Below are 22225 nucleotides of genomic sequence, written 5' to 3' on the forward strand. Positions count from 1 at the left end.
GGAATTATATCGCCCAACATGGCTATTAGATTGACAATAAAACAAATTGAATAATATAGGCTAGGGAACGAGTCCGTAAGATTTGTCAAACCAGAAATCTAATATGGAGTTTTAAATACGCGTTTACATCTACAGTGTTGTGAAAAATATGCAATTGTTGGTTGCTACCGTATTTAAGCGTGAAACAAGTTAAAGTACTAGGAACTATTAAAAATAACGTCCATTAATTCCATAATAGATTGTTGTTTTGTAAATTTTGGCTTCCAAGTTACTAAAGATTGTACAATTTCAACATGAATGGAAGGTAATTGCGATTTTCTTTTAAATTATGCAAATGAACTGTTTCATTTAAACTCGACAAGCATAGTATTCATTATTTATTGTTTCCATTCTTTTATATGGCGTTACATTAAATAAAACTTTCTTTAGTAAATGGAAGCTTTTTCGTTCAAAAATGTTATCGCCCCCAAAAAGAACTAAATATTTCAAAATCACAATGATTTCCCGACGATAATATTTAGCACGACCCGATCAATATTATGTATAAGTTCTTTATTTATAAAAACTAGTTGATATAGAGTACAGAAAACGTTAAATATCGGAACGTTATATATTTCAATCGCTATTATAAATTTCATAATTTGCGCTTTTGACGAATGTACAGATTATTAGCGTCCTAAGAGGTTTTGAAAAGACAGAGCTCACATTGAAAATATTATATAAAACAACTTTTTGCATAGTTTTAAGTAACCACTTTTGTACTTTCGTTACAAAGTTGAGTGGTATACTTTGTCGTGTATACTGTTAAAAGTCAATATGCCAGATAATCTTATAAATATCTAATGTAGTACACAATTTGCCGATATATTATAAATCTTTGCGGATTACCCAATAACTACCTCACAGTTACAGTGTTAACTATGTTTCTAAAGATATTTGCGTATTATATATAACCAGATCCACTACAGAACATCACATATAAATAATTATTTCAATTTCTAAAACAATACAAACTTTAGTTATCATATTTTACATATCTCAACATATAACTCACAGTTCAATGCGAAATAATAATATGCAGTTAACGACGCGATGGTCTGTTTTATAAAAGTACTCATTAGAAATTTATAAGATTATTATGTGGCTTAACTGAAGATATCTTGTTAAAACGAGCTCAGTCCATGGTGTATAGACGATTGGACCTCAATTAATAACAGCGATAAATTAATGTTTCGCGTGACCCGTGACTAGTTTGCACAGAATGTTACTTAAGTACAACATAAACAAGACGTGATTCTTTTATTTTATACACTTCTCATCAAAAAAACGCGACACGCTTCCAATATTCTGTTCAACAAAACGCGAGATTACTTAAATTTGGAACATTAAGAATGAAAATACTTATAATACCCACTGTAAAATTAAATATTTTTTTTTATACCCATTAAATATTTTTCTGATATTTCTTACGAAGCATAAATTTACGAGATGTTTAATTTTTTTTTTTATGAGAAGTGTATAATTATGGTTGTACGACATTTGCTACATTATGTTTATTACGGATAATAATTGATCATTTTCAAAAGTACATACGTACTATCAAGAAATATATACAGCTGGTTCTGTACATTAGAAACATATTTTTGAATACAAAATTCTTGATTATTGGTATTTCTGTTACAGATTATATTACTTTAGAAACATTCTGTGTACAAAAATGAGAATAAAAATCATATAAGCAGGCACTTTATGTATTCAATAGTTTAATTTTTACGGCGACATGTTATTCCTTCCCATTATGATTTTCAAACACGTAGCAAGTAATATACATTTACAAAAAAATCGGAAATTTTGTAATATAAGTTCGTTCCGACAACGTATTTACTCAGGATAATTTATAGATATTAATAAATCTAGATATACAATAGACATATTTACAATTAAAGTAACTACAAACAGCTAAAACAAATACTTATAGTTCTTCGCTAAGTCCATGGATAACATAGTATAGTTGTAAATATGTATATAGATATGTAGACGGAAAACTTCGAGTCCTTTCCCGAATAAACGGCTTCTATTCGTGTATAATTTGTGATATAATAAGATTTTCGATTGTATGAAAACGTTAACACACAAAAATCACAAAAAAAAGTTTTGGAAAGGGCCTAAGACCCGTACCACGTTCGTGACGGCTTAGAGTAGATTCTCCTTTTGAGAACGTGGTACCGGTCCGAGTTTAATATTATTGTTTTATTTTTTTCTCACTTTGTTTTGATTTAAATTTTATGATCGCGTGAGAGCGTCAGCGCGTACGTTTGTTGCAAAGAGAGTAAGATATGAGAAATTCTATGTGCGTGTGTTGCCTGTTGTGCGCCATATAAATAGATATAAAACATTTATTATATCGATATGATGCGACGCGTCACAACGGCTCCTGTGACGCGCCCTCTAGTGTTGAGCGAGTGAATTCATGTTTGTTTACTTTTAATATTTTTGTGACTTCTTTATTTTCATTATCTTAGTCGTTACGAAGTCGCGAAGTTTCTTGACCGGTTCGCAAAAACGGTTGTGGATAAATTTTTGTACAAGATTCGTTCGTGTTTAAACGAAGGTCCCGCGTTCAACGATGTTGCTAGGGTAGCGATCGTACATACGGTGATGTACGTTTTGTATGAAGAAGAACCATCGCTTACGCACACTGTTCCGCAGTAGCATTTAGGTGACGTACTGAATTTGTATTAAAACCAAAACGTTCATGCTGTGACATGAACTAATCGAGGAGATGATATTTCCCATACAAGCAACTGGCGAAATCAGTGTCTGTTAATTAACGCCATCTTGTATGGAAAGTTGTGAATTTTAATTGTGAACTATCGCCCGCTCAGATGACTGGCGTGTTGTTAAAATTGTATAAAAATAAAGCAAAGATGATTATTGAACACCGGTCCCAATATAGTTGTGAAATAGACACAGACTTCGAATTCATACGAAACTTCTTGTGCCTTTAACGTAAATCATGAGACGACAACATCGGAATCAGATGTGCTTAACACAAATTGATGTCTTAGTTTTGTGCAGCTTTCATATATTTTGTACCTCGAAAAGGCACTCGTTTGAATGTAAATATATATCATCCGTCGGTCGGTGATTGAATACTATGTATAAAAAATGCCTTATAGATGTGTATGTGATCCTTGCTAGGATGTGAGATGTGTAACCAACAAACTTGTGAACATGGACTATGCTACCAAACAAGCTATACTGCGTACTTCCTTGCCGCCGCCACTCGTGATGTCTCCAGTCAATTGTACGACCATTATATTAGCGCAAGGTTTTCGGTAGCATAGTCCACGGATGTATAAATATGTAAAGACTGAAGTAAAGGGAAACGTATGGAAAATAAAATGAGGTTATGTAAAAATTGGGTTTTATAGGAGAAAACGTTGAGAGTAAAGTGTTAGATTGTAACTTGTATGATACGCTTGATGCAGTCTGCTTGGGAAGGTTAGCATGAGACGCCAGTGGCGCCCTCGCCCGGATTGTGCCAAACGCAATGGCAGTTTTATTACTGATTGTTGAACGACAAGTAACATCTTCTGTCGAATATTTTTCAATAAAAAAGTTAAAAAAATGTGTTTTGAACACAACAGTCGCGAGTTTCATTTCCTTATCCCAATTTTTAATATATTTGTTATTATATATTATTACATGACATATTATATCGCACGCCCGTAATCCCTAATTGTGTGGGCAGAGCCACAAGTAGTCTGACTTGCAACAGCTTAACGTGCCCTCCGAAGCACGGAATCATCTTGGTTTTTCGGACAAACAGGTGATTCAAGCCCGCAAAATCCTTACCTAGCAAAAGACAGTCTCGACGAAGTCACCATCGGGAATCGAACCCGGAACTCAGATCGTGCCACTGTTGATAATCCTAAGATGGATACGATGAACCATATGGTCATAAGGGACCCATCTCTCTATCGTCCATAACAATATTGACGAATTACTGCTGTTTATGTTCAAGAATTTCTCTTAATTTTACCCCAGAGCCCCAGGCCATACAAAGTAAAATCTCAAGTCAATTTGGCAAATAAACGTTTTATTAAATTCTTTCCTAACTAGATCGATAAACATAAATAAATTATTCGCTTACACTAAAATAATTTCAAAAGTAAACAATACACAGTCAATTTATGCACGTTGCATTATCGTAACAAAAAGAAACATCTTTGAAACACTCAGCAATAGGAAGTGGAATGCGATTTTTTTTGCACTACAACTGATATACGCTAAAACGCCACGCTTTTGAATTAGGAATAGCGTGAGTATCGACGTTCCCCAAACACACGATAGATGGCGTTGTTCACTTTTAACGTGATAATTACCTATTTTGTCATTACTGGGGTACGTAATTATTCAAAAATGTAATGTAATGGCAGAAGCATATATAAAACTAATAGTTGTTTGATATTTGAATCGCATTATGTATAGAATGATGTTGCTACCTATATTGCTTCTCTTCATTTTGATCAGAATACTAATGGGTGGAAGTTGTAATAATTATTGTACCTTGGTGTAATAAAAAGGGTCATTATTTATACCTAAAAACAAAGATAAAAGATGCATATGTCTGTCATCCATGAAATTAAAAGTAACGCTGAAAAAACACCATCTATCGTGTTTTTGGAGAACGCCGATTGGAAAGTCCCTAATTGTTACAGATTCGCGCGTATGAATGTATGTCGTGGCTCTGGCCTCTTAGATTTGATAATTTCATGTGTTCGACCATTTTATGGAATGGTCATATTTCATGAAATAGCCAACTTAAGTTGACCATATCGTTAATGCAGGCGGTGTCCATGTTATGTGATATAATAAAAATGCGAATATTTTTTTAGATTCAGAATTATTTACCTAATCGATATGGAAAATTGTACAATTACATCGATTATAATATCAAGTTACAAATATAGTCGACACCAGCGTCACTACCGGTGGATAATGTTACTAATTTTACTATATGATTGCCAACGTTTGGCCATATCATGAAGTAAACATGCATTTAGTTGCTCATAAAGTTTTGTGTTCATTGATCTGGCCAAACTACATCATGATGTGGCCAACGAATGATACCTATATTCTATTTCATGAAATCGAGCACATCATGAAATGATCAATTCTAAGATCTGGCCACGACATGTATAATCCCTTAACATTTCTTCAAAAGTTACATGTTATAACCTAAAAAAGAGATCGTTCAGACATTCCTAATATGCCTAGTATGCGTTCTATGTAACCCCTGCATAGCTGCTTTAACTTCTTCCAGGAAAGACGTGGAATTGTGTATTGTGGTGCCTCCTAGGACTATCCTGACTCCAGGGTAAGCTTGGTTGAGTTGCTGCACACATAATGATTCTTCGTAAGTGGCGCCCCCTACAATGAACACGATGATGTCTTGCGGACGCCGACCATAGTTGCCATCATCACCACCGATGGTAGGGTACATGTTTTCTCGCAGTTTACCCTTGATAAGGTCTTCTAAAGTGTCCTTCAGTAGAGGGTTGTGTTGGGTGTAAATGTTTTCTACGCCGCTTAGCCCCTGGGAATGAGGAAAAAGTATTAGTGTAAAATGGAACTGGAGTCCTTTATCTTTTGTAAATGGAATTTAAAAGCAATATTTATTTATTTATATAGAGATTTGCAACATTACAGAAACCATTGCGTTACAAACGAGATTCTTATGGGCCTAAAACAAAGGAGATCATCGGCTTTCCATACTTTCGCCGGACCAAATTTGAAATCTATAAATATATTGGTTTACTGTTCAGTTATAATAATACACAGTGTGTTAGTGCGACATCGTAACGAAAACTTTGAGGGATGATTCTGACCATGATTCTGAGTTGATACCAAGTGGAATTTTCCGTCAGCCACTACTTGGCGTCTTGTCGGTGTAGCATTCTCCATGCTACTTTTAGGGAAAAATAGGGCAGTGGTTTCCCTCTTGCCTTCCCCGCAGTACTCTGTCTGGCACGAGTGTGATGACGCCTAGAGTAGTCTATTTCAAAACCGTACTAGGACTCCTGTCCTCCTCCACTGAATAGTACTGACAGTTACTGCCATGATAGTTATTGGCGTTATGTAGCTCTAACATCCACAGCAGAAGACAAGCTGTCTTAAGGCATATTATGCCTTGAGAAAACTTGTCTTCACATTCCTACCTTAAACAGCCTCTTAGTAATCTTCACGGCATCCTGCAAGCCGAAGAGGTCACTCTGCCTTGCATGAGCACCGCCATACTCCACTATGTTAAGAACCGCTCGCACTAACGCCTCAGGCGCTCCCCGCGACTTCAGTGCCTCTATCAAGGTCGGCAGGGCGTTGGATGCATGTTTCTCGTAACGGAGAGCGTATAAAGCGACTACTTTTGCTGCATCGTGGTGGCGCACTGCTTCGTTCGCGAGAAGACTTTTTAGGTGCTGTAATTATAGTAAAACGGTGTTTGTTTAAATGTGTGTGGATTGATTATTTCACCACTCGCAGACTGTATTAAACAAACGCTTATTGTTTTGCCACTTCGCATATAATTCGTTTTTAGTAGATAATTACAAAGGTTACAAACACGTACGACAATAAGAGAAGATCGATGAATACAAAATTAATTTAAAAATAGTAAAGAATAATATTTTTTATAACCTTTTTTTTAAAAGGTATTTTTATGTTGCAATTGTCAACAGTATTTGTACCAGAATTCACAATAAAAAACCTATTTAACGTAGCATGATTAGGAGAGCAGGACGGCATATAATAAAGAGATGAAAAATATGCTCCTTCGCACAAAAAGTATACGGCTTATACGAAAGGGACTACGCTACGTTAGATAGGGTAAAGTTGTGTTTTAATTCCGAAGATTTTCTGGCTTTCAAGATCAAATCAAAACTAACCTAATGCAAGCAAACGGCGGAGTCTGACTTTGTTTCATGCTAAAAAAATAGTCGGTTGCCAAACCTAAAATAATCATTAAAGGATTCAAAATCAACGTTTATAAATCTAATATCAAGGTTGGTGAGATTGGTTACTATCAACTTTACAACTCACACGAGACAGACGAGAAGAATATCATCATATTATAATCAAATACCGACGACCTCTGTGGTCCAGTGGTTGAGCGTTGAATCCCGGTGGGGATATACCCAAAAATTACTTTGTGATCCCTAGTTTGGTTAGGACATTACATACTGATCACCTGATTGTCCGATAGTAAGATGATCCGTGCTTCGGAAGACACGTTAAGCCGTCGGTCCTGGTTACTACTTACTGATGTAAGTGAGTAATCGTTACATGAGCCATGTTAAGGGCCCTTGGGGGTTCAATAATAACCCTGACACCAGGGTTGATGAGGTTGGTAATCCACCACATAATAGAAGAAGATCAATTACCTGCAGATGTTTGGAATGGTCCGACTGGCAGGCGATCTCCTGTTCCAACTCGGACACCTCCAGCATGTTGTGCCGCGCCACCATCGCCGACAGCTCCCCCACCACTGTCACATGCTTCGTCACCGTGCCTGACATTTTCTACAAACAAAATTCAACCGTATATTTCTCTTCAATAGCATGTTACCGCTATTGACAACATTATCATCATCAGTTGTAAATCGTCCACTGCTCGCCACAATGACCGATATTCTGCTGCCCGCATCCACCGTTTCGACCTTCAGAATGTAACTAATGAATTAAATATTTTGACAATTCCTAGGATTAGAACTAGATGGCGTTAAAATCGCTAGTGTGTGATTGGCTCATTTTGAATTTTAAAATAGAAACACAAAGTTAGGTAGTTTCCAACTAGTCAAATCAGTTACGTTGGTCATTGACCTCACAACCCACGCGATAGAAGAACTACTGTTACAGTTACCTTGAACAGCGGATAGGTCTCGACGAAGTTCTTCATATCGGAGATGCTCTCCACCTTCTGGTGACTCTTGGCCTTCTTCTGAAACTCGTCCATCAGCGACTTCATCGTCTGACCGATCTCACCGAAGTTCGAGTATAAATTCTGAAAGTATTTAGTTGACGAGTTAATACGGATTGTTAGTTTAGATTCTGGGTTACTTCGTTTGAGCGTTGGCTACTTCGTTGTTGACTCCAAGCTATGAGGATTTATACTTCTAAGGACTTTTGATAAACGGATAATTTTTCAATGAAATAACATGTTTGGAAGTTTATTCTACTCTCATAATGGACGTTGAAATCATTTGGAATTTTCTGTCGCAAAAGTATAGAACTGTAAATAATTGAAACAAACACTAAAATTATCATTAACTTTCCGTCACTAAGCTAAAAATAATTTAAAAAAAAAACAACTAAAATTAATGATCAAATTAGCCATGGAAAATTCCACTTGATATTTACTCAAAATCATCCCCTCAGAATTTGGTGCGGGGTCACTAACACCTTGTATACTGTCTATGGTCCCTAAAACCCACCTTGGCATAGAACTCGTCCTGTTCTGAAGCTAGCACGACCTCCTTGAAGTCCTTGGGCACGTCGGCCACGTGCGCCAGACTGACACGGTTGTTGTTGATGGTCAGCAGCTCGTGCACCATCGCCTGATAGGTCCACTGGAACAATGTGGATGTTAGAAGACCACCGTCAAACCATCTAAGGAAGCAGGCTTAGCAATGATATTAGAACGGCCTCCATGGTTCAGTGGCAGCGCGTTGAGCTCACGATCCGGAGGTCCGGGGCTCGAATCCCGAAAGGGATAGGCGGCCCTTAGGACATGACAGGCTGATCGCCCGATTGTCCGAAAGTATGATGACCCGTACTTTGGAAAGCACGTTAAGTCGTTGGCCCCAATAACTACGTACTGATGTAAATACTTAGTTGTTACATGAGCGAAGTCAGGGGCCTTTGGTGGCTTAATAATAACCCTGACTCCAGGGTTGATGAGGATGGTAATCCACCTCATAACCCACATGATAGAAGAGAGTGTTATTACAGTGGTTAGGTTAGCTCAAAAGGACACACGTACAGGATAATATCTAAACTATATAAATAATATAGTAACACTTTAATGAAGCCAGCCCTCTAATGAGAGCCTGTCATGCACGCTAATAAAAACCAAGTCATAATAACTGCTTATGGTCAATTGACCGATCGCATGCTTGGGCACAAAATGAAAAAAAAAAGCAGTGGTTAGAAAACTATTTACTTAACAATTTATTGTACAAAGGAAATCATGTTATTTGGAATCCAACTTGTTACATACATACATAAACTCACGCCTATTTCCCACCGGGGTAAGCAGAGACTATACGTATAATTCCATTTGCAGCAATCCTGACACACTTCTCTTGCTTCCTCCACATTCATCAATAGCTTCATACACGCACGCCGGTTCAGAGTAGATCGTACTAAACCTTTTCTGAGGACATCTCCAATTTGGTCAATGTAAGTCCTTGTAGACCTTCAGTGTAGTCCTTGTTATCCTGGTGAAAGAATTTTCCAATCCATGTGGGGATGTTTTGGAAAATCACCCATTTCGCTTTTATAATGTAAAGTGTAATGATGTAATTTGAAATGCAGACTTCGAAAGAAGAACGGTTGATGTACTGCTATTTATAATAAAATAAATGGAACTCGACACCACAGATGTTTGTTTGTTTGTCCGTCTGTCACGGCAAAACGGAGCGACCATTTAACGTGATTTTTTTAAGCTGAGATAGTTGAAGTGATGGAGAGTGACATAGGCTAGTTTTTGTCTCTTACCTCCCACTTCCCTAAGATGGGGGTGGATGTTTGTATGGAGCATTCCGCAATTTTCAAGGGAGATAGCTAAAAATTAGCATGCGGACTATTCTGACTGACAAATAAATTGTGCATATATATTTTTTATTTGGAAATCTGCCCCGAATCCCTTCAAAGAGGGAGTGAAATTTTATATATGGGACTTCGCGCAGTTTTCAAGGTAGGACACCAAAAATTCGGGGGCATAAGCTAGTACAGTACATAAATTAGTAATTAAATCGAACATTATAATTACCTGATTCAACAATGGCGTGACAGGATCATCTCTCCTATCAATGATCAACAGTTGAGGCGTGGGTATGTCGCCGTTGAAGGGTATATTATTGTCAATGAGCACTGCCTCGCGCCTCAGCAGGTCTCGCACGCGCTCCGCCAGCCGCGCGCAGGGCTCCGACGCTGCCTCGTAGCGCACCAGGCAGCGGCGCTTCAATGACATCACGAGGGAGAAGATACCCTGGGCGCAACGCTGCAGATGCTGTTGGTTCCAGGCGCGACCTGACATGAAACATTCCTCTAAATATTTCAAATAGTCATAACATAACAACATAAAATTACAACTGGGTGATTAAAATGGCCATATCGAAGCAATTCTAAATATTGCTATTTGACAGTTTGCATTGTGCACTTGCTATTATATGCTCAAATTAATTACTATTACTTGTCACATATGTAAACATTATTAAAACTGTAAGTAAACCTTTTAAGGTTCTTAGTAAACTAAGAGTTCAAAATTTCCTTGGAAACTAAATATAAAAACAATATTTATTACGAAATGGCAATACATGGCGGGATGACGTTAGCTGGGCTAACTCTTGAAATGTTAGCTGTCAATTTTGAGCATACCTGGTTTTCTTATACCATGGATATGTCGAAATAAGATTGTTTATATTCTATATGTAAAAAACACTTACTCAAAGACAATATTCTAGTTGTATCCTACAAACCTATCACTAAAACTAAAACCTTGAGCATCACAAGTACATACTTTATTTTATGACACAATGGTGTTGATTCCTGTACACACCATCTAATTTTATTTTAAGATATACCTGTCTTCATCTTATCCACCGAAAAGGAAAGGGACAGATAATCGACAGGCTTAAAATTAAACACACATAAATTTTAGGCAGAAATTTAAACAACCCTCCCAAAATCTTATTCACAAAATCAAACTGACAACACACATCAAAAAGTTTGTATACCAGTAAGTTGTCAATTTGATTAGCCCAGGTTATTCATTCGTTCAGTCATTCTTTTTAAACTAACATCTGTCCCTTTCCTTTTTGGTGGATAAGAAAGTGACAGGTATAACTTAAAATTAGGTGGTGTCTGCAGGAATCACAGCCAGGAATAGTTGGCCAATGTAAGTATTTGTTACCATGCAGACAGCCAACAATGTTGAAGGAGAAGAGATGGCGATCTACAGCCAGATAGTCTGCAAACACCTCCTGCACCTCACGGACGCATTCCTGCTCGTCACACTCAGCTAAAGTCTTCACGTCCGCCTTCGATATCACATTGCTGAAATCTGATACATGTTGGAATTCATATAACATAGTACAATCTGGGCCTCTTAAAGGCAAGAGTGAATATTTTCTAGGTAAGTATGTTCTAAGTTCAGCCACATTGTCACTTACCATAAAATATACAGGGTGTTAGTGGCATCGTAACAAATACTGAGGGGAATGATTCAGACCATGATTCTGAGTTAATATCAAGTGGTAAAAGTAAAAAATTTAAACTATTTTCAATTCTATACTTTTACTATGGAAAATTCCACTTGATATCAACTCAGAATCATGGTGGAATGATGTCACTAACACCCTGTTGTTGATGTTGGAGTCAAAGCTGGGCCCGCATAGCGCCCAGCTTAAAAAAAGAACAAAGCTCTGAAATGCAATGCAAAAAACATACTTACAAATAAAATAAACTCCATATTTGGGGAACCGTAGCTCCCGGGACAGCAGTGCGATGTTCTCGGATGTGGGCCGCACAAATACTATGCATTTCATGTGCTTGAGGTTGTCCCACTTGGCATGGCTGTCGATGCGCTCAAACAAGTACACCTCTTTCTGTAGTATCTCTGACTGGCTAAATACCATACTCACTATGCTGGTCTGGAAAAAAATGCTCGTGATATTCGTAGACCATACTGATGAAATGTTATTTAACAACACTGATTACATTGGCAAAATTATTGATTCCAAATTCTATCTTTTGTCATTATTAACACTCGATATTGCTTGTATTTTTTGACGAAATTAAGACAGGATGATATTCACGTAAACCTAGCTTGGTTTTCTATGAGAATAGGAATAAATAAAAGCATAAACTTACAGTTTCTTTATCCATAAGAATAACTTTCATCCCTGGCCCACTTTCTTCCGTCATCTTCGTTATGTACAATTTTACTGCTTGTATCACATTCATGATTGCTCGTTATTATCTAAAGTAACAAACAATACACAATAGTGCAAAATTAGTTAAATTTTAGTTGTTTGTTACACCCAAAGATTAACAATTCACCCATACAAACAAACTGTCATCTGGTTATAACTGTCACTGTCAAACTGGCTGTCAGTAGCAGCTGTCTTAATTGGCTATTAAGGTTAGGCTACGATCATATGACCATACTGAGATGTTCAGGCTTTAAATAAGCTATAATCATTTTCTTCTTTGTATAGTCCTATATATAATCTTATTTTATACCAATCCACGTTTTCTTCAGCTTTTAGTGTTTACGGAAAATAAAACAGTAAATAAAGTCTGTATTCTTTTTTTCAAGACATCAGACACGCACGTTGAAAATTAATTTGTAGGTGTTTTACGAGCAAAGATATGTAAACACAGTATAGAATATTTTATTATCACAACTCACAACACAATCATCGGTAATTAACCGTAATTTATTACCGATTCTTATCACTGATTTACGTGACTCAATGACGTAGTTCGCAGAGTTGACAGCTTGACAGACATTACATCACTAGTTTATCACCAAAGGTCAGCTGGGTCAGGTGGAAGATTTGGCCGAATATTATAATTTTTGTTATAATTCGGGATCTTCTATTGTAAATTAAATCACAAAAATGTTCTCCCGTACCTTGAAGCCCGTCGCCGCTGTAGCTGCCCAGAATGGCGCCAAGAACTTCTCTACATCCTCACAGGTAAAAACCCTTGGATATCCTCGTGGCTTGTTAGATTTTTAATACCACAGCATTATGCAGTATACTTTTTTAAAGTTAATGGAGAGTCTACCAACAAAAATGCTGACAAGTGCGGTTATTTCAGAGGAATTTCAAAGTTGTGGTGGCTGGTGCCTCCGGCGGTATCGGCCAGCCCCTGGCTCTGCTGCTGAAGCAGAACCCGCTGGTGACGAAGCTGGCGCTGTACGACATCGCGCCGGTCACCCCCGGCGTCGCCGTGGACCTGTCCCACATGGACACTCCGGCCAAGGTCAGCGGTCACAAGGGACCTGAAGAACTCGGCAACGCCATCAAAGGTACCCACCATGTCACAACACCTTTAATACTAAATCCCAAGTGATATAACAGTGTCATAATTGTTATGTAATCTAACCTACAACTGTTATCAAAACAGTAACCTATATGTTATTTTTAGCAGTAAACTAGTAGTATCAAGGTTATGGCAGATGGAATTTGTACTTGATACTACATTTCTAATAAGAAAATCCCATAATCACGTATCTTATGCACAGTTTGTGCTTATTTGCTCACAAATGCTGACCTTGGCATTGCTATCTGTAATAAGGTCAATGTGTCGTATTTGGAAGTTTAAATAAGTACTGAAGAAGTTTAATGTTAATACTACTGTGTTAGCAACTTATATGAGTAGTAGGAAAATGTGTAAACACATTGTACAGATATGTAAATTATAAAATCTTAATTACTATTATACAATTGCCCTCACAGCACTTTGTTTTTGAATGTATGCAGACCTACCTGCCTCTTCAACCTGACCTTCCTCTGTACTGCATGAAAAATATGCAAAATATAAATTAAATTTTGGTTTAACCATTTGTTTAAAATGACTGTGGAAGAATTCACTAAAATATTAAATAGTAAAAGGTTTTACGACATACCATTCTGAGTTCACATCCATCAGAAGATGAATTAAGTAACCACACCTCACCAAGCTTTCTGTTAGACCAACTTGATAGGTGATGAGCTGTATCACCCTATACTAGCCCACTACTACTACCAGGGCTAGGCTAGATTCAAAATTTAAAACAACAAAATTGCTGTCATAGTAACGTCTTTGCATAAAGCAATTTGTTACTTATGTAAAAAGTAATAAAAATAAAGAGCAACCTGGGAAAATGCATATTGAAGTTGGTATTTTCACATTTGAGTATTACTTAAAACTAAATCTATTGTACTGTATAGTAATTGCATTCCTTGTTTAGGTTGCATCCAAATAAACTGTAAGCTATGAGTAACAGTATAATTTTTACTTTCATAATCCCACCTTGCAGGAGCCGATGTGGTTGTGATCCCAGCCGGTGTGCCCCGCAAGCCCGGTATGACCCGTGACGACCTGTTCAACACCAACGCCTCCATCGTCCGTGACCTGGCCCTCAGCATCGCCCAGAATGCCCCCAAGGCTATTGTGGCCATCATCACCAACCCTGTCAACTCTATGGTGCCTATTGCCTCTGAAGTCTTGAAGAAGGTAAGGGGAAATCTTATTCTTGTCATGCCCTCTCCATTACTGGAAGTTGACAATCAGCTCATGGAATGTTTGCTTGTCCCTTGACTGTACGAAATAGCTCCTACGTCATGTTTCGCATACGCCATACGCACCCTACGCGCGTGGCTTGGCGTACATTGTCGTAAGAGGAAATACAGTACTGTATCTAATATTATTAAGTTTACTGACACCATGAAATAATAAACTCGTTGTAATATGTCTCACTGGCTAGGCACAGGTCTACGTTCATTGAAAAGAGCGGGACGGAATATACTCCATCATGTCACAATAGATCTCGCAAGGTTGCAGTGGCCATTTGGGCTGCAAGGACAGCTAGACCCCATTCCTTTTCAAATAGTAATACTGCACCATGTAGCAGGGATATAAATTATGCACTCTACAAAGATGAAGAAACATAAGTTTGTAACAGAGCATAGATAAAGCAATGGGTCTGACAGGACTACATTTTAAGTGATCCAAAGTTCCTAAAATATAAATATAAAAAAAGAAACATGTCATGTCTATGGCCAGAATTCTTTTAATAAATATGTGCTCCTGCTCAAATACAGGTATTTTGCTAGATGTACAAGCAACTAAAAGTATATTTTTTTATATGTATAATAATAATAAAAATAGAAATGTAGATTTTTCTTTGAGACATCCATTAAGCATTGTTAATAAAAGCTTATCATGAGAAATTAATGGAACATTTCATACTCGAATTCAGTCGTGTAGCATTCTAAATGGCGTGCCGCGCGTCTATGTACTACCGCCTGTTATCAGTAATATTCTCATAACAGAACTAAACTGTTTTCCATCACAAAACTTGACTAGTAGTAAATATATAAAAGCCCCGATTCCTGTAGACACCTAAAATTAGGATTTTAAGTTATATCCGTCATTTTCTTATCCGCCGAAAAGGAAATTGACGGATGATTGACAACTATTAATTTTAAAATGAATGAATAACCCGGGCGAATAAAATAGGCTTCTCGCTGATATGCAACCCGTTCGACGCGAGCTGTCAGCTTAATTCTATCGGATTATCGGCCAATATAAAATGTTGGGGGATTTATTAAAATTCCTGCCTAAAATTGACTTGTGGTCCATAAATTTTATGGCTGTCGATTATCCGTCCCTTTCCTTTTCGGCGGATAAGAAAATGACAGGTATAACTTAAAATTAGATGGTGTTTGTACTAGAATCCGCACAAAAATAGTAATAAAAATAAGATTAAAGAAAATCGTAGTATACTTATAAATGTAAAATTATCATCATTTATTCATGATAACCTCTGCTATGTCTAAACTAGTAATCTATGTATTTGTTCTATATATTTGTTATATTATACTACTCAACTACATTTATAACTTAAAAAAGTAAAATAAAATAATAATAGTATAGTTTTAGTAAGTAAAATATATAAATGAATGATGGATTAATTCAGTTAAAATGTAGTTGAGTAAGTCATAAATGTAGTTGAGTAGTATGTAACAAATACATAGATGACTAGTTTATACATAGCAGAGGTTATCATGAATAAATGACGATAGATAATTACATTTATACTATGATTTTCTTTAATTTTATGTTTTTATTTCTTTAATCATATTTTTTTATTGAATGAAATATGTGAACAAACAGTTAACAATAATTGAACGGTTGTTTATTCATAAATAAGTACATTATGGATGTTGCTAATAACAAAAGTGTTGACATTTTGAAATGTGAGACTGATGAAGTGTGCATTGTTCTGTCAGGCTTATGGCTAATATATCATGGGGTTAGTAAGCAGTTATTGGCTCTTTGTTATCCGATATTCTGTAAAGTTAGGGCAGGTCATTATGCCACGTACCTGCCCATAAATCACATTAAAAATCACATTCTGATGTTGTTATTAACTGTAACTAAATGTAATATCAGTGCGTGTTGCCAGTGATGACTTACGGCAGTGAGACGTGGCCGTTTACTATGGGCCTCGTGAGGAGGCTCGTTGTCACTGAGCGGGCAATGGAGAGAGCTATGCTCGGTATTTCCCTGCTCGATCGAATCTAACTAGGGATCACAAAGTGTTTTTTTTTTGTTATTTGTCCCCACCGGAATTCGAACGTGGGACCCCCGGATCGTGAGCACAACGCTCAACCACTGGACCATGGAGGCCGTATATATTTAAATGATTATTTAAGTGTAAATTATAACAAGTCACCTACAGACCATATTATGTATTATTTCCCCCAGGCCGGAGTATACGACCCGAAGCGCGTGCTCGGCGTCACCACCCTCGACGTGGTCCGCGCAGCAGCATTCATCGGAGAGATCAACGGCGTGGACCCCCGCTCCGTGACCATCCCAGTCATCGGGGGCCACAGCGGAGTCACCATCATCCCCGTGCTGAGCCAGAGCCAGCCCGGAGTCAAGCTCAGCGACCAGGGCAAGATCAAGGCGCTCACTGAGAGGATTCAGGAGGCCGGTACTGAGGTAAGAGGGCGTAATTTTTTTTTTTAATTACTCATATAATACTTCGGACACCGAAAGTCAATCAATCAATCATTAAAAGCCTGAGCAAAATCTACAGAACTCGCCTATTATTAAACAGAACGATTGGTTATTTAGATGAACCCCCCTGTCATCTAAAAAAGCAATATTGCAATTTGACATTTGCGCATATAATAGTAAGTGGGCGATGCAAACAAATGTCAAATAGCAATATTGCTTTTGTAGATGAATTGCTTCGATATGGCCTTTTAATCCCCCCTTTTCAATGTTATATTTGTTAAAAAAAATCACGTTTTTTAACGGCTACAATAAAGATTCAGTCAATAAATATAAGTACTACAATTAGTGGTCGTATGGTTCACCGGCTTGCTTCTCAAACGGGAAACGCGGGTTCGAACCCGGATACCGGACTTGCACCAATGAGTTAATAATTTATCTTAGGTGCAGTTTGACATAAAAAGACTGAAACGTGCGAATGTACTAACGGACTAACGGACAATGCGGCGCTGGCTGTATAGTTCAAAACAGTGAAAATAACAGAACAAATCTGATAATAGTCTAGCGACTGATGGCAGATACAAGGACAAAAAAAAAAGTGCAGTTTCCACTCGACCATTATACACCGTGATACGGTTCACCGTCACGATGGTCTAACAGAAAGCTCGGCGAGGCGTGGGTACTTAGTTTATTTTGCGACGAATATGTATATCTTTGACTACCCCCAATTGGGATATTGACGTGAGCATAGAAAATATTGTAGTGATTAGTTTGACATGTATTATGTATGGTGCAGGTGGTGAAGGCGAAGGCCGGCGGGGGCTCCGCCACGCTGTCCATGGCGTACGCAGGCGCGCGGCTCGCCAACTCCGTGCTCAGGGGGCTCAAGGTAAGCAGCTAACATACACCTCGTATAACAAATTGACAACCATCATCTTTCTAGCGTTATCCCGTTTTCACAGGCTTACCTAACCTGAAGATTTGACAGCTCCGGTTTCTTAAAGAAGCGACTACCTGTCTGACCTTCCAACTCGCGAAGGGATTCAATTAAATTGACCTTCAACAAGTTTATCCATGATAATTAGGTTGAATAAATGATTCTGATTTAATAGGAAAGTGCGTTGGTGAGCACGCAGATGTGTTCCAGCCCTAAACCTACCAATTGCACACACTCACCCACAACTTGTCTCTTCCAGGGCGAATCAAACGTAGTAGAATGCGCGTACATCAAATCCGACGTGACTGAAGCGCCTTACTTCGCGAACCCCGTGGTCCTTGGCAAGAATGGAGTGGAGAAGAACCTTGGATACGGCAAGCTGAACGAATTCGAGCAGCAGTTACTCAAAGCTGCCATCCCCGAGCTGCTGAAGAACATCAAGGTTGGAGAGGACTTCGCTAAGAAGTAAAAAAGTAAAGTTTAGTGCTGCTGGGTTGAGTGGAATGTCATATTGTGCGGAGAAACTAGTAATATCAGGGGATTAAAAAGGATTGGCCATTCAACAACATTACAATTTGACATTTGCGCGTATAAAAGTACGTGCGCAATGCAAACAAATGTCGAATAGCAAAGGGATTGAAACAATTCACCTAAAAATCAATATTGCAATTTGACTTCTGTTGCCAATATTGATTTTTACATGAACTTCTATGTGGCCTTAGACCTTTTAGGTGAATTGCTTAAATGTGACCCCTAAGTACTCCGTCTGCGAAAGCCAAGCTAACGTATTTAATCGCAGTATTGTAAAAAGCTTACCTTAGGTATAGAAAGTGTACTTATGCTTTTTGATAAAGCTGTTTTGTCCTATTCAGCTTTATTAGTGTCGCAATAGGTCGAAACAGCATAACTATGGTTTTCTCTGTCTCCTAGGTTTCTCTGTACATTATTGCAATTCAGCAATAACTTTGCACAAACATTTTTATAAACTTATTAATAGTTGAAAGGTGACAACGTAATATGCCAGTAATTCTTCTCTAGTTTTTTTTTATAGAAAATATTTGTTGATATTTTTTATGATGTAATAGCTCGACCCGGCTAAATGTATGGTAGGAAATGTATGTCTAAGAGTAAAGTAATTAAGAGTAATTCATACCCTTATCAAATCATGTAATATATTTTTATTTATTTCTATATATTTTTTTGCATTTTATTTGGATTACATCTATATATTCCTTACCACAGTATATAGTATAAGCCACTGTAGCCAAAGTTACCGTGATTTAATACGTGATAAGTTTGTTTGTAAATACAACGTTTTGTTTGAGCATGATTCCTGGATGTTGGTAATAAACATTTTACAAATTACTACTGTATTTTATTAACATTATAATAATCGTGGTATAAGAAAACCAGGTATGCTCAAAACTGACAGCTAGCATTTCAAGGTTACCCGACGCTGCGTTGCCATTTCGTAAAAAATAAATTACCCACATTGGGCATTTTTGTATGGGACACTTACCCATGGCGAACAAAAATAAAATTAGGTCGGACGGATAGGTAATTAAATCTAGTTTAAGATGATATAGGTCCCATGTCTGTGGGTCATGGGAATCACGAGAAAATGAATATTGAAAAAAAAAAATTAACGTTTCTTTACTTTTTTGTGCAGAAATCAATGAGGAAATAAAGGAATCAAAAATAAAAAAACATGTTTTTCTCTTTACTTTTATTCTGCCGCATCCAAATCTATAATTGTTTCGTCTAAAAATGAAGATCGCTAAGACGGATGACGAAGGACTGCGCTGTAAGCTACCTGCGCAGGCGCAACATAACTGGTTTTACGACAATGGGCGAGAGCGAGAACGAAACATGCACAACCTTTTGTTGGATATTAGTCAGGTTGGCTTTACAAATACAACGTATTGCTATTTTAACTTACTAAGCGGTCATGTTTAGTAAAATAGTCAACATAAAATATGATTTACATTTTACTGATTATTTCCATATTCCAATTGTTATGAATTAAAATAACTGTAGAATATCAATACTGATTGGAAACACTATGATTTAAAAGTATTTTGGTTTGTGTTCGCGACTTTTCAAAAAGCGGGTAAAAAACGCCCAATGTCCTTTTGTACTTTTAGTAAAAGATTTACGTAGTTTTAGTGGTTTTTATATATGACAAATAATAGCAATTAAATACATAAGTCGGTGATTCACTCAATTATCAATAATAACATTTACGTCCTTGGAATTTTGGAGATACCAATTGAATGGTAACACTTACGTCATCAATGGGCTAGCAATGGCGGCTTGTCATAGGATTGAGCATACCTGTTCTTATACAATGATAATAATAGCGTTGATTTATATACGGCATGCTGCGGGGGATAGTTGGTACCTGGATAGCATAGGTTTGTAAAAGTTAGAATACAGCGAGACACCGTTGTCTCTTTCTTACTTAGCTGCATACTACGAGTCTTGGTAATCACAATAACTTATTCAACGTAATTATCATAGATAAACTTATTGAAGGTCAAGTTAACATTTTTGAATCTACGTCATTTCGCAAGGAGTTATGGCTGAGGAGAAATGACAAGAAACTGCAACAGCAACATATCTTTTAAATCCATGTTCATGTTGAAAGTGTTTGCAGGAAATAAAATCTGTTGTCTTAAATTTTATACCGTATAAGAGCCCTCAGCGCTCCCTATCAGTCCGGCCAAGTAGTTAATGTCATCTGCGGCAAATCTACAATAAGTCACATAAAAAAAAACTAATTAGATTTTAGAATCATATTATATTTTGTGGGTAGAGAGAAATACAATAAAATAACCACCGACAGATGTTGCATTTTGCTTAATTTTTTTATTAAAACAAGTACTTATAGAAAAGCTACGAGTTTAGGAACACATCACCTGAACACAGGAAAATGAAACACAAGAAGTAGATTTGCATCTTATTTATTGATTTGTCCTCCCAAAAGTTTGTTTTCGCTTATGATCGGACTTACATGGATTATCTTTTCTTTCGGCTACTTACATTACATTACAATTTTATAAAGAAATCACAATGTCGAGCCCCGGGCCGGCCGCCGCGCGCGCTCCACCAAGTAAATATAATCAGTCGTTTTTACACATAACTCGAAAACATTTACAAAACATAGCGCACGAGGCACGGCCCTCCGACACCGCCTGGTCCACGAGCGGGGGGTAACAGTGAGGAGTATTGGGGAGGAGGCCGGCGGTGGCGCCGGGAGTGTGTCGGAGGGCCGCGTGGAACACACGACATAAAGTAAAATGCACGGCGCCCGCGCGGCGGCCGCGCCGCTGGCTCGCTCGCACGCTCGGCGCGAGCCGCATAGCCCACCCCTCACTATTTATACCACCTAACCTAACTAAAAATGAAATCTCTATCGTAAGTCTTAACTAAACCTCTGTATAATTACAAATGCACAGTATCTATACATAATAACCATACACTTTTACATATGTATATAATTTACCGTTTAATTAATCAATCCGTTAACCGTTGTGTACACTATTTATAGTTTATTATAATAATAAGGGTATTTTAAACAGTTCAACTTGCTTTCCGAAATATTAATGTCGAGTATCGTACAACTGTTGGTGTTTGGTTCGGAATTCGCTGCGCCTTGACGCATACAAACTATACATACAACGAATGAAAAATGAACTATTTACACGAGACGGAAATGATAAGAATTCAACTACGCGTACACTAACTGACGTGAACGAATTGTGCGACAGCGAAATCCGAAGCGAAGCTTTAATCATAATCTTACAAAAAGTTAAACATAAACCTATAAGGCGGCCCGAGGCACACGCTCGACGGCGCGGGGCTACGTGGAGCACGGGCTCCGGGTGCTTGCAGGCGCCGGGAAGCGTGTGGCTGGAGGCGCGCGGTGACGTCATCAGTGGCACGCAGGCCCCTACTGCGGGCTGCACAACCGACACGGACAGTCTGCCCACGTGTCGATCGCAACCAATGTATACACAATGTACAAGTACCTAAGTGTAGCTAAGAAATGGACGAAGTCGCGAATACTAGCCTACGTTCCCTAGTCGGTGCCGGAGTGGTGATGGAAGACTGAATAACATATTACACACTTCACAACATTTCAGCGTTATATCAAAAAGTTCGCCAAGTCTGCCACTTAACATTATTGAGGTAATTTTGCATCACTTAGCGGCAGTGCTACTAAATTACAATCTTATTATCCGTCGAGCGAGATCAAACAATAATTACG

General features: G+C 37.8%; 2 protein-coding genes across 2 annotated transcripts; one reads left to right on the forward strand and one right to left on the reverse strand.

Moving 5' to 3' along the window:
- Window positions 1–4902: 4902 nt before the first annotated feature.
- Window positions 4903–12383, reverse strand: LOC126376223 (vacuolar protein sorting-associated protein 45). Its single transcript, XM_050023485.1, has 9 exons — window positions 12153–12383; window positions 11734–11932; window positions 11194–11343; window positions 10051–10310; window positions 8492–8626; window positions 7921–8061; window positions 7443–7580; window positions 6225–6482; window positions 4903–5602 (listed from the first exon to the last, which is right to left on the reverse strand). The coding sequence occupies exons 1-9, from the start codon at window positions 12243–12245 to the stop codon at window positions 5261–5263; spliced, it is 1716 nt and encodes a 571-aa protein (XP_049879442.1). The 5' UTR covers window positions 12246–12383; the 3' UTR covers window positions 4903–5260.
- A 400-nt stretch (window positions 12384–12783) lies between these two features.
- Window positions 12784–19320, forward strand: LOC126376276 (malate dehydrogenase, mitochondrial). The gene is made up of 6 exons (XM_050023585.1): window positions 12784–12982; window positions 13107–13317; window positions 14311–14507; window positions 16764–17003; window positions 17815–17907; window positions 18215–19320. The coding sequence occupies exons 1-6, from the start codon at window positions 12905–12907 to the stop codon at window positions 18422–18424; spliced, it is 1029 nt and encodes a 342-aa protein (XP_049879542.1). The 5' UTR covers window positions 12784–12904; the 3' UTR covers window positions 18425–19320.
- Window positions 19321–22225: the final 2905 nt, after the last annotated feature.

This window comes from Pectinophora gossypiella, chromosome 20 (assembly GCF_024362695.1).
Source record: "Pectinophora gossypiella chromosome 20, ilPecGoss1.1, whole genome shotgun sequence".
Classification (NCBI taxonomy): domain Eukaryota; kingdom Metazoa; phylum Arthropoda; class Insecta; order Lepidoptera; family Gelechiidae; genus Pectinophora; species Pectinophora gossypiella.